The 13709-nt window shown below is 58.1% G+C and overlaps 1 protein-coding gene across 1 annotated transcript; it reads right to left on the reverse strand.

Moving 5' to 3' along the window:
* Nucleotides 1–336: 336 nt before the first annotated feature.
* On the reverse strand, nt 337–9491 carry LOC144716328 (uncharacterized). The gene is made up of 4 exons (XM_078591456.1): nt 9333–9491; nt 1143–1262; nt 688–983; nt 337–541 (listed from the first exon to the last, which is right to left on the reverse strand). Exons 1-4 carry the CDS (start codon nt 9489–9491, stop codon nt 337–339), a joined length of 780 nt encoding a protein of 259 aa, XP_078447582.1.
* Between the last annotated feature and the right edge of the window lie 4218 nt (nt 9492–13709).

Raw genomic sequence — 13709 nt, forward strand, 5'->3', positions numbered from 1 at the left:
CGGACACGATCGAAGCTGGCAGGCCATGGAGGTGCACAATCTCCCTAAAGAATAGCTGTACGACCTTGGTGGCATCGGACGTCTTCGCGCAAGGCACGAAGTGTGCCATCTTCGAGAACCTATCCACGACTACCATGATAGAGTCGTGGTGCCTCGCGGTGCGAGGTAGTCCTAGGACGAAATCCATACTCATGTCGTACCAAGGACGCTTGGGCGTCGGTAGCGGGGTGTATAACCCGGCGTTCTTCTTGACTTGTTTGGCCAAGGCACAAACACGACATTGGGCAACTATGTTGCCTACATCACGCTTCAACGAAGGCCAGTAGAACTAGTACTCTACTGCCGCAATGGTCTTGTCGCGGCCGAAGTGGCCGCTAAGTCTCCGGCATGATGCTCCCAAGTGAGGAAGTCACGCTGCAACGTGCGAGGCACGCATAACCTGTTCTTGTAGAACAGGTATCCATTGGTGATGACATAGTCCTGATAATCCTGGGACGGGCCTCGTCGGACTTTGGCGATGATCGAACTAAAATCGGGGCACCTGTCGTACCGGTCTCGAACCCAAGGACTGTCACCTTCATGACGTTTAGCACGTGGGCTCTCCGGCTGAGGGCGTTAGCGACGACGTTTTCCTTGACCTTCTTGTGCTTGATGACAAACGTGTAGTCCTGTAGGTACTCGACCCACCTAGCGTGTCGATCACTCAACTTCTGCTGCGAGTGCAGGTACTTGAGCATCTCGTGGTTCGAGAAGAGTACAAACTCCGAGTATAGGAGGTAGTGTCGCCAATGCCTCAAGGCCTGAATGATGGCATAGAACTCCTTGTCGTAGGTTGAGTAACGAAGCTTGGCATCATTCAGCTTCTCGCTGAAGAACTCGAAGGGGGCGACCCTCCTGACTAAGGACACCACAATCCCAACGCCTGAGGCATCACATGTGACCTCGAACACCTTCCCAAAGTCAGGTAGGTGGAGCACCGGCGCCTATATCATCATGAAATTTATCTGCTGGAAAGCTCGCTCTGCTGCTGTTGTCCAAGTGAATGACTCCTCCTTGAGGTAGTCGGTGATGGGAGCCGTGACGGAACTAAAGTTCTGTATGAATCGTCTGTAGACGGTCGCGAGACCTATGAAGCTCCTAACGTCATGCAAATTGGCCCGGACCTTCTCCAGGTCTGTGGCAACGCCCAGAGCGGAGACGATAGACCCGAGGAAGGTGACTTCCGTGGTGAGGAAGCTGCATTTCTTGGGGTGAGCGCATAGCTGCTCGCACCGTAGGACAGTGCAAACCTGTCGGAGGTGGTAGAGATGCTCGTCTTTCGATCGACTGTAGACGAGGATGTCGTCAAAGTAGACGACTATGAACTTCCCTATGAACGCGCATAGTACCTCATTCATGAGGCACTGGAAGGTACTCGGTGCATTGGAGAGGCCAAATGACATGACTCTCCACTCATACAACCCGTCCTTTATCTTAAAGGCGGTGATGGCGCGTCACCACCGGTCGTCATCGAGCCAGCAGAAGAGGAGCAGCAGGACTTCCCCGACTCAGCACCCGAGGAGCCGGCACTACCCAGCTCGCCACCGAGACGAGTCCAGCCACCACGACGAGCCGTCGCAGCAACACGGGATCCCGCATTCCGTTACTCGGCATGACGCGGACGCCGACCACCGGAGCACACCGTTAGACGCCCCGGCAGCTAGAACGGAGCGCTTGGAGCGGATGCTCGCCGACACCCGAGTGTCCGAGCACGGAGTTGAGGCGGGACCGGTTGCACGAGGCCCCCCTCGCCCCCCTTACGGGGCTGGTAGACCCGAACACCGTGGTCACCCCGACCCGGACCTTGCTGATGATTACGAGGTCCCTGATCGCCCATTTTACGGCGTACCGCCACCGGTACGCCTAGCTAGGGAGCCCGTGCGCGACCCACAGGATGTCCGCGCTTGGGACATGCATCGCCCGCGGGACGACTACGCCCGTGGCTACGACGGGGTCCCTTATGCTCGACCTGATCTCCCAATACGTCAATACGAGCGCGACCCGGGCCGTGACTATCCGGCTCGTCGGTTCGACCCCGTTCCTCCCCGTGGTCCGCGGTTCGACGAGCCACCGGCGCGACGCGAGGACTACCCACGGCCGCCACCCCCGCCATATTACGGGGCTGACGGTGCATGCCCACCACCACATCGTCCGGTGCCTTTGGACCGAGCACCGCGGGATGGTCGTCCCTACCACGGGGACGACCGCGGACACGACCCATTCCCGCCCCGTCGCCCCATGGACCAGCGACGAGGGGACTACCCCGTGCCCGAGCGGCACTATGATGACGCAGCGGGCGCGAGGAGCATCGTGGCACGCATCCAGAGGAGCGCGGCGCGCCGACGCACTCCGTCACGAGGGCTCGAGGAAGCCCAAGGAGTTCATTGACTGGGAATCAAAATGAACTTGTATTTCAGGTGGTACAGGATGGATGGCGACCTTTGCGCCGAGCACGCCGGAGACACGGCAGCGGACAAGCCAAGATCTTCTGGGAGAATGAGGAATTCTCGGCCGAACGAGCGGACAGCCCATCATGTCGTGGCAGAAATGGCGCGAAGCTAAGGAACAAGTACGTTCCTCGTCAGTACCAGATGACACTCTTCCTCTCGTGGCTCGACCTTAAGCAAGGTTGACTCCCGGTGTCGGAGTACATCGAGGCTTTCGAGGAATGCCGGATGCGTTGCCGTTTCGTGGAGGATCCTCGCCATCATCGCCTTCGCCACGGCCTTTCGCCCGCCTTGCGCGCAGCAAGGTCCTCGACTGCCAACCGCAGAGGTCGGCGAGACATACCACCTAGTGGAACACATGGATCCGCCTATCGAAGACGCCCGCGCCAACGCGCACACCACGCCGCGAAGTTCCTACGGTTCGCTTGCACCCGCTCGTTCCACCCTACCCGCGACCACTCGGGTCGCACCGGTCACCGGGGCCAAGGAACGACCCCAACCACCTCAGTGGGGTCTACCCGCAAGCCCGGCCTCGATCGGCGATGCCCGCCCGTAGCGCTGCACCAAGTCAAGCACACATCACGTGCTACAAATGCCAAGGACGAGGGCACCGGGCACACCAATGCCCATCTACACTTTTGATTGATGTCGGGAACCCAACAGGATTATTGCGATGGAGCCGACGTACCCAGGAGGACCACTATCACGGAACGAGGAATGCGCCTTGAGTACGAGGAGCCCGATGGACAGATAGGATTCATCCAGATCATCGAGGTGCGAGGCCCCACCGTGACAGGCGTGGCGTCCGTCCGCCGTTAGCCAACATCGCTATCGACACACCCGGCAGCAGTAGAGATAGGATATCACCGCGGGTTGACAACTCCGCTAGACTTCCACGGGCTGCTCAACAGCCGACACCGTTCGTTGATGCGGCCACCCGTACATCGATCTTCTACACGTACATCAAGATCAACGGCAAGGCGTGCAAGGTGATCGTGGATAGCGGTAGTTGCATCAATGCGATCTCAGATACTATGGTCAACGGTTTAGGGTTGACTTCAATAGAACACCCCACGCCGTACGACGTTTCATGGATCGACGCTTCATCACTATCTGTGAAGCGTCAGTGCCGCGTCCCCCTGAGGGTGAACACATACGCCGAGGACGTACTCTGTGATGTACTACCCATGAAGGTGGGTAGCATCATCCTCGGTCGGCCGTGGTTATATGATCACGACGTCACCTTAGCAGGGCGCGTGAACACCTGCTCCTTTATGCACCAGGGGCGACGAGTTACGTGGCACCCGTACACCACGAAGCCGGCCAGCAAGCCGGCCGCGACCCGACCAGTAGGGTTAGTGATAGTCCGAGGACCCTTATTCACTCGCGACCTTGGCCGCGAGGGTGACGATACACCTATGTGTCTGGCCGTCACCCTTGACGTCCCTGCTGACAGTGCAGTGACCCCTCGCACCCCAGAGGTTGAGGCTCTCCTATCGGAGTTCGGAGATGTCTTCCCGGAAGAGCTACCAAGCGGATTACCCCCGATGAGGAACATACAGCATGCCATCGACTTGGTGCCCGGCGCGTCGCTTCCGAACCTACCGCATTACCGCATGGAGCCGCCGAAGTACGAGGAGCTGCTACGACAAGTGAGGGATCTTTTGGGGAAGGGCCTCATTCAGGAGAGCATGAGCCCCTGCGCAGTACCCGCTCTCCTAGCGCCGAAGAAGGATGGCACGTGGCGCATGTGTTGCGATAGCCGTGCCATCAACAAGATAACGGTCAAGTACCGTTTTCCCATTCCGCGTGTGCAGGATCTATTCGACATGATGGCAGGATCCACTATCTTCTCCAAGATAGACTTGAGGAGTGGATACCATCAAGTACGGATCCGTCCTGGCGACGAATGGAAGACCGCCTTTAAGATAAAGGACGGTTTATATGAGTGGAGGGTTATGCCTTTCGGCCTCTCCAACGCGCCCAGTACCTTCCAACGTCTCATGAACGAGGTACTGCGCGCCTTCATAGGGAAGTTCGTGGTCGTCTACTTCGACGACATCCTCGTCTACAGCAGATCCAGAGACGAGCATGCGGACCACCTTCGGCAGGTCTGCACCATCCTACGGCAGGAGCAGCTCTACGCCCACCCCAAGAAGTGTAGCTTCCTTGCGTCCGAGGTTGCCTTCTTAGGGTTCATCGTGTCCGCCCAGGGCGTTGCCGCCGACCCGGAGAAGGTCCGGGCCATCACGTCGTGGCCGACCCCGGCAAGCATGCACGACGTTAGGAGTTTCATAGGACTGGCGACTTTCTATAGACGATTCATACGGAATTTCAGTTCCGTTACGGCCCCCATCACCGACTGCCTCAAGGAGGAGTCGTTCGCCTGGACACCGGCAGCAGAGAGAGCTTTCCAGCAGATAAAGCTCATGATGACACAGGCGCCGGTACTACGGCTTCCCGACTTCGGGAAAGTGTTCGAGGTTACATGCGATGCCTCAGGTATCGGCATCGGAGGCGTCCTCAGCCAGGAGGGCCACCCCGTCGAGTTCTTCAGCGAGAAGCTGAATGATGCAAAGCTTCGATACTCCACGTACGACAAGGAGTTCTACGCGGTCATCCAAGCCTTACGGCATTGGAGACACTACCTCCTATCATCGGAGTTCGTGCTCTTCTCGGATCACGAGGCGCTCAAGTACCTACACTCGCAGCAGAAACTGAGCGATCGGCACGCCAGGTGGGTCGAGTACCTACAGGACTACACCTTCATCATCAAGCACAAGAAGGGCAAGGACAATGTTGTAGCCGACGCCCTCAGCCGGAGAATTCACGTGCTCAACGTCATGAAGGTGACAGTCTTGGGGTTCGAGACCATCCGAGATGGGTACGATAACTGCCCTGATTTCGGCCCCATCATCGCGGAAGTCCGACGAGGACCATCCCAGGATTACAAGGACTATGTCCTTACTGACGGATACCTGTTCTTTAAGAACAGATTGTGCGTACCCCGCACATCACTACGTGACTTCCTCACTTGGGAATGTCACGCCGGAGGCCTTAGCGGTCATTTTGGCCGCGACAAGACGATCGCCGCCATGGAAGGCCAATTCTACTGGCCTTCCCTAAAGCGCGATGTTGGCAACATAGTTGCCCAGTGCCGTGTATGTGCCTTGGCCAAGCAGGTCAAGAAGAGCGCCGGACTTTATACCCCATTGCCGACGCCGAGGCGTCCCTGGGACGACGTGAGCATGGACTTCGTCTTGGGACTGCCCCGCACCGCGAGGCACTACGACTCCATCATGGTAGTCGTGGATAGGTTTTCGAAGATGGCCCACTTCGTGCCCTGCGCGAAGACGTCTGACGCCGTGAAGGTCGCCCAGATCTTCTTCAGAGATCGCGGCGCCTCCATGGCCTGCCATCCTCGATCGTGTCCGCCGTGGCGGCGCTTCACGAGTTACTCGAGGACCCTGTGGAGCCTCTTGGGCACGAAGCTCAAGTTCTCGACTGCCTACCATCCGCAGACCGACGGTCAGACGGAGGTGGTCAATTGTAGCTTGGGCAACCTACTACGTTCCCTCGTAGGCGAACACCTCGCGTCTTGGGATCTTGTCATACCACGCGCTGAGTTCGCATACAACTCCTCGGTGAACAGAACCACCGGGTTGAGCCCTTTGAGATCGCCACGGCCAGGCACCCCGTCGACCCCTAGACCTAGCTCCCATAGATCCTCATGTTAGGGTTTCCGAGGACGCACTTGCATTTGCCCAGCATGTCTCTGCATTACATCATCGCATTCATGATAGGATCACGCAGCAAAATGCATTGTACAAGCCGCCGACTTGCATCGCCGACCCAGAGCATTTGACGGGAGACCTAGTGATGGTCAGACTCAGGCCGAGAGATACTCTCCCGGACGGCAACGGCTGCATGCTCGCAGCGCCGCCCGCTTCGGATCCTCCGTAGAGTGGGCGACAACGCGTATGTCGCCAAAATTCCTCCTACGTGGGAATAGGCTCTACATTCAATGTGGCGGACCTAGCTCAGTACCGGGCCCCTTCTTCCTCCCCACTCCCAGCCTCTAGACCCCTTCAGCGTGAGTGAGTTTGCCGACACCACTCCCGATTGTTTCACCCGATGGGCACGAGGCAATCGATTGTGTACTGCAGGAGGTAATTGACCATGCAGGTGGGGAAGCATCGAGGAGATTCCTAGTACGTTGGGCGGCCACACTGCGCGACGACACGTGGATTGCAGAACAGAGCAACGACGCCCGTCTCCGACCTCCTTCCACCGTCGCCGATCCTTCCACCCCGACTCGCGGAGTCGAGTCCTTCCCACCACGGGAGGGTTGATGCCGCGTCACCACCGGTCGTCATCGAGCCAGCAGAAGAGGAGCAGCAGGACTCCCCCGACTCAGCACCCGAGGAGCCGGCACTACCCCGCCCGCCACCGAGACGAGTCCAGCCACCACGACGAGCCGCCGCAGCAACACGGGATCCCGCATTCCGTTACTCGGCATGACGCGGACGCCGACCACCGGAGCACACCGTTATAGTCGGTTACTTTATCTTATAGTTTTTCCCTTTATTCGTATTGTCATGTAGCAGGGGAAGGGCCCATAGGCGGAACCCTTTTCCCCCTTTTTCTTTTATGTTGGGCCTGACAAGCCCGTTTCCTATTTTCTTGCTTATTTTCTCTCCTTTTTCTTTTGTGTTAGTGGACTAAGGAAGGGCCATCTCACCCATATAAGGGGAAGAGGTGGGCGCTTCCCTTACCTTGACCTAATTTTTGAAGAATTGCACTTTTGAGAAAGGAGGGTCAGGTCGTGGAGAAGAAGAGGAGAAAGAAGAAGAAGAAGAAGAGAGGAAGAAGAGAAGGGAGAGGAAGAAAAGGGAAGAAGAAGGAAAGGGAGGGGAAGGAGCCGCCGCGCCGCCGCGCCGCGCGCCGCGCCGCGCGCGCGCCGCGCGCCGCGCGCCGCGCTGCGCCGCCGCGCGCCGCCGCCGCGCCGACCGCGCCGCCGCCGCGCCGTCCGCGGTGCCGCCGCGCCGCCGCCGCCGCCGTGCCGTCCACGCTGCCGCCGTGCCGCCGCCGCCGCCGTTCGCGCGCCGCCCCGAGCGCCACCTGCCGTCGAGCGCCGCCGCGCGCCCGCCGCCGCGCCGACCGCGCACCCGCCGCCGCGCTGACCGCGCGCCCACCGCCGCGCCAACCGCGCGCCCGCCGCCGCGCCACAAGCGCGCGCTGCGCCCGATACGCGCGCGCCGCCACGCGCGCCCGCGCCGCGCGCCGCCATGCGCTGCGCCGCGCGCGCTGCCCGCTGCCGCGCCGCCGCCTCGCCCCGCCGCGCAGCCCGCCCTAGCAGCGCCGCTGCGCCGCTGTGTGCTGTGCGACACCCGCGGCGCGTGGCAACAGCGCGCGCGCCGGTGCATCGAGCGCCGTCTGCAGCGCCCGCTGGCCGTGCTCACCGGTGCCTTATGCGCCTGGCCTTGTGCCACCGTCCTCGCGACGTGCCCGCCGTCCGTGATCCGCGCGACGCTGGGGTTCCTGCTCGCCACACCGACGCCGCGCCTCCGCACCAGTCAACCTCCGCGCCCGACAACTCCTCCTCCGAACCAGTTGGTACGAAGATCCGTCGCCAGCGCGGAAGGTACTCTGCTTCACTCGCCCCTTTACGTCATTTATTTCCTTCAGTATTCTTTCGTATTGCCTCCACCGCGCTCGGGTTAGATAGGTGAGTGAGACAGATTGAGAGTACGACGAAACAAAGACGAGCGTCTTACCTGTCCGGTACGAGTCGGGACGCCCCGACGCGTGTGAGCAATCCAGTGGGAGTTACCCCATTCGACGGCGTGCGCGCCCTCGACCCGCCTCGGACGACTTGGAGGGCTGGTTCAACCTAGCTAGGCGACCCCGTCCCCGCACCGGATTGGCTCTCATAGCTTGTCGGCGCATTGCACGTACCATAGTCGGACCATCATCCTCGTTATCGTCATACATGCATTTCTGTTCTCCGCATATCCATCGGTTGACGTCGTGGACGTAAATCGATTAGTTAGTGATACGACACCGAGTTCCTACCCTCGGTGACGGTCGAACGCCGTTGAGATAACGTCCGGCATCAGGCGGTCTTCCATTCATTACCGGGACGAATTTGGACCTGATGGTATCCGCTCCTCAAATCTATCTTGGAGAAGACAGTAGATCCAGCCATCATGTCGAACAAGTCCTGAACTCTGGGAATGGGAAAATGGTACTTGACTGTTATCTTGTTGATGGCACGATTATCGCAGCACATACGCCACGTGCCATCCTCTTCGGAGCTAAGAGGGCCGGAACCGCGCATGGGCTAAGGCTCTCTTGGATAAGGCCCTTCTCTAAGAGCTCCCTGACTTGTCGTAATAACTCCTCGTACTTCGGCGGCTCCATGCGATAATGCAGTAGGTTCGGTAGTGACGCACAGGGTACTAGGTCGATTGTATGCTGTATGTTCTGCATCGGGGCCAACCCACCAGGTAGCTCATCCGGGAAGACATCGCCGAACTCCGATACGAGGGCCTCGACCTCAGGTGAACGAGGTGTTACCGGTGGATCGGTGGGGACGTCGAGGATGACGGCGAGGCATAAGGGCATGTCGTCTCCCTCGCGACACAGGTCATGGCTGAATAAGGGCCTTCGGACGACTATTAACCCTACGGGTTTGGTCGCGGCCGGCTTGTTCGCCGACTTCATGCTATATGGGTACCATGTAACCCGTCATCCTTGGTACAAGAACGAACAGGTGTTCGTTCGCCTAGCTAGGGTGACCTCGTGGTCGTATAGCTAGGGACGGCCTAGGATGATGCTACCCACTTTCATGGGGAGTACGTCATAGAGGACGCTCTCGTCGTAGGCGCTCACCTTCAACGGAACGCGGCATTGACGCTTCACTGCTAGCGAAGAAGCGTCAATCAACGAGACGTCGTAGGGAGTAGGGTGTTCAATAGCGGCCAACCCTAGTTGGGTAACCATCGTATCAGAGATGGCGTTGATGCAACTTCAGCTGTCCACGATCAGCTTGCACACCTTGCCGTTGATCTTGACGTATATGTAGAAGATCGAGGTGCGGAGGGCCGCATCAAGGAATGGTTCCGGCTGTGGTTCAACCGGAAGGATCCTAGAGGGGATGGTAACCCGCGGTGATGGTCGCGCTCTACTAGTGCTGGGCGCGTCGACGACAATGTTGGCCAACAGTCGGTTGGACACACGTGGTGCCACGGAGGGGGTCTCTCGTGCCTCGATGATCTGTATGTACCAGACCTGTCCATCGGGCTCCTCGTACTCGAGGGCGAACTCTTCTTCTCCGTGATAGTGGTCATCCTGCGGTGTGTCCACTCCGTCCATGTGGTCCGGGTCGACGTCTCCAGCGTCGATCAGAAGTGCCGATGAAGGGCATTGATTGGCCTGGTGTCATCTTCCTTGGCACTTGTAGCACGTCACGTGTGCTTGGCTAACTGCAGCACTACGGGCCGGTAAGTCGCTAGTGGCGGCCTGAGCTAGTGGGGTGGACCCCACGGATGTGGCGGGGGCAGTCCCTTGCTCAACTTGACCAGTGTAGTCGCAGGTGGTGTGGTCCGAGCGGGGTTGGTCTGGAGAGGTGGGTTTTGGTGCTCGTGCTAGGTGGCAGAATGTCATTTGTGGGAGGTGATAAGCTCAAATTTAGGGTGTTTTACTGGTTTTTTATCAGTCAGTTATGTGAGGATAGAGCTTATGCAACAGAATTTATAACCTCACAACCTTAGGGTACGTGGGGTGTCGATCCACAGGGAGCAGGCAAATCAATGGTAAATTTCTTTTCAACTCACTGAATGTTCAATTTCAGGCTGTTATGTTCAATTATAGTGTCCAGTTAAATTATCTTCAGTTGAGTTCTACAGAGTATTTTCTGTAAACTTAACTGAACAGAACCGTCAGTAGAGAATTTCTGGCTAACGGTTCACTCCTGCCCTTTGGAGCAAAAGTGCAAACACCCTGCGCGCGGGTGGCAGCTTGAGCGCAGGCTTGTGCTTGCGCACGAGTTGCTGCCTGCGCGCGGGCTGCCGCTGGTGTGCAGGTGGCCACCTGCGCGCGTGGCTGCCGCCTGTGCGCAGGTGGTTGCTTGCGCACGGCTGTGCTGTCGCGCGCAGTTACCGCCGCGGCTGCCTCAGTGTGCAGGAGGTCACCTGCGTGCGCGGCTGCTGCCTTTGCGCAGGTGGTTGCTTGCGCACGGGCTGTGCCTATGCACAGGCAGTTACCTGCGCGCGGGCACTGGCTTGGCAGCTCGCAGCTAGCTCGGCTGCGTGCAGTTGTGCTGCGCGCGGCCTTGGCTGCGTGCGGCGGCAATGCGCGCGGCTTTGGCTGCACGCGGTGCTGCACACGGCGGTGTTGCAGGCGGCTCATGGCTGTTGGTAACCTAGGCGAAGGCCTGGGTCGCTGGCTGCCTGGCTGCTGGCTCCGTGTGAAGATTTTCGGTGCTAGATCGATGGTAAACTGTAGATTTTTGAGAGGAACAAGGGGGTGGACGAATTGAACAACAAAGAACTCTAGATTAACTAAACAAAAACAACTCTGGTTGGAGACTGCTGAAGAACCTTGCAGGTTGCTTCAAGCCCAACTGAGATTGTCCAAGAGGGAGAAGAGTACAATCCTGAACCAACTCAATCACACCAACCTCGTGTCACGTCCTGTCCGGCGAGTTGGCGATCTTTTTGAGCAGGTATGCTTCAGCTTGCTGCTCCTCCCAGCTCCAATAGCTCATCAGCTCCTGGAGGGTCTGCAGAACACCTTCTTCTCCAAGCCCTAGCCTCCTTAGAGAGAAATTCTGGACAACCTACAATGAGCCCTCAAGAGGCTATTTATAGGTTTCTCTTTAAACATGATTAGTGGAGAAATTAGGGCTTTTCTTCTTCTTGATTTTCACCAGCTCCTCTTGATCAATTTCTTCTTTCTTTGGATACTTAATCCATATCTGTACTCATTAATCAAATATGTGAGATCTACTCCACTTGATTCAAAGAATCAAGTGGGGTTAGTAACTTTGTGAAATAATGCATATGGACGATGACAAATATAGAGTAATTGGATGCAATGGGTATTTAAACGCTCAAAAACTCTAAACATTTGATGACGTATTGAGAGTCATCAGGAGGCTCCATGTAGTCCACTAGGTGGTACGCCTCGTCGACCTCGGCCGGGTGGCACTCGAGGATATTGTTGCAAAAGGCAGGTCTGAGGCCATGGGCGAACATCCCAATGATGATCCGTGGGTCCTCCATGAAGCGGCATCGCATCCGGCATTCCTCGAATGCTTCGATGCACTCCGTCACTGTGAGTCGCCCTTGCTTGAGGTCAAGCCACGAGAGGAAGAGGGACATCTAATACTGCCGAGGAACGTACTTGCTCTGCAGCTTCTGCGCCATTTCCACCCAGGACGTGATGGGTCATCCTTGTCGCTTGGCGGCAACACGCTCGTTCTCCCAGAAGATCTTGGCCTGTCCGCCAAGTCTAGTCTCCGCGTACTCGACACATAGGTCGTCATCCATAGGGTACCACCTTAAATAAGAGTTCATGTTCGACTCCCAGTCGATGAACTCTTTGGGCTTCGGGGAGCCCTCAAAGACGCCAACGTCGGCGCGCACGCTTCTCTGGATGTGTGCGCGGTGCTCCTCGCGCCGACGTTCGTCGTCGTCCAAGTGCCGTTCGGGCATAGGATAGTTTCCGCATTGCGGCCCCATGTGGCGACGGGGCGGAATCAGCTCGTGACCACTGTCATCCCAAAGGTGGGGAGGAACCTCACGAGGTGCCCGGTTGATGGGCATCGCACGGTGTGGGTGTAAGGGGACATTATCAACCCCGTAGTGTCAAGGCTGGGGGGCCGGAAGTAGTTGTCACGGCGCGCCGGTGGGTCGACCACCTGCCTAGGATCGCGGGGCTAGACTGGATCGTATCAGCGGACCAGATAATTGGCGTCCATTTCACGATCATATCATCGGACGTAAGGGTCCGGGCGGACCGGTGGGTCTGCGTCATACCCGCGGGCGGGGTCGTCCCCCAGGTGCTGCATATCCCAAGCACGAACATCCTGGGGGTCTCATGCCGGGTCTCTGATCAAGTGTCTCTGCGGAGGGGCGTCATCTAATCGGTAGTCAAATCCCTCGTAATCGTCTTCGAGGTCATGGATGCGTCTCCCTTGGGGTCCTTGTCGAGCAACCCATAACAGATTGCGAGGTCGCCCCCTGGCGGCCGGACCCATGTCAGCTCTGTGCTCAGACGTTCGTTGGTTGGCGAATATGCGCTCCATGCGTTCCATCCTGGTGGTCATGGCACGGAGGTAGGCTCCTTGATCGTCCGGTAGCTCTTCCCGAAGCGGGTACTGGCGGGGTACTCCTCCCCCGTCCTCGTCCTCGACCCCGTGTGGCGGTGTACTCGATGACGGGAGACTTCCCGTGGGGTCGTCGACCAACGGTTGCCCTATCCTCATAATCACTAGGTGAGGCGTCGTCGAGGAATCGCGGGGAGCAGCGTGGGGAGTGCTGTGGTTCACGGGATGCACTAGGGAGTTCCCGTGGGCCTGATGTCTCCGGAGCACCCATGTCGTCCGGTGTGGTCTGCGTGGCCTCGACAGGTGGTAGTACAGGACTGGCTACCGGTGTCGCGGGTTGGGGTCCCGAGAGGGCAGTATCGTTGCCTCTCTCGTCTTGCGATGGTTCTGAACATTGCGGGGAGGTTGAACCTCCGCGTTGTGCCATTCGTGTCGATCGCGTCTCTACGGCCATTCCTAGGGTTCCTATACAAATTTTCGAAAAGACGATGCGATGCAGATGCGACTAGATGCTGATGCGAAGTCAGAGGCGTGCTGTGGGCAACCACAGCCGAGCTCTAATACCAATTTGATGATGGACGTCGTCAAGACGTCCTCCGGTCGTCACCGAGGGTAGTGGCTCAGTATCGAATAAGGATCTCTATCAGACAACGACAAGAAGTGTCGTCTGATAATAAAGATGAGCAGGTATGATAAATGACGGAATAATGAAAGTCCTAAGTGTAGTACGTGCAAGTGCCGATTCACGGTGATGTCGTTCCAGGGATCCGATGGGGTCGCCTAGGGTAGGGTCAACAAGACCACGCGAACCTCGCACGAGAGGGTCGAGGATGAATATGTCGCCGAACGGGAATCTCCCGCCTAGATGCTCACACTCGTGGGGCATGCCC

Source organism: Wolffia australiana, chromosome 2 (assembly GCF_029677425.1).
Source record: "Wolffia australiana isolate 7733 chromosome 2, ASM2967742v1".
NCBI classification, from domain to species: domain Eukaryota; kingdom Viridiplantae; phylum Streptophyta; class Magnoliopsida; order Alismatales; family Araceae; genus Wolffia; species Wolffia australiana.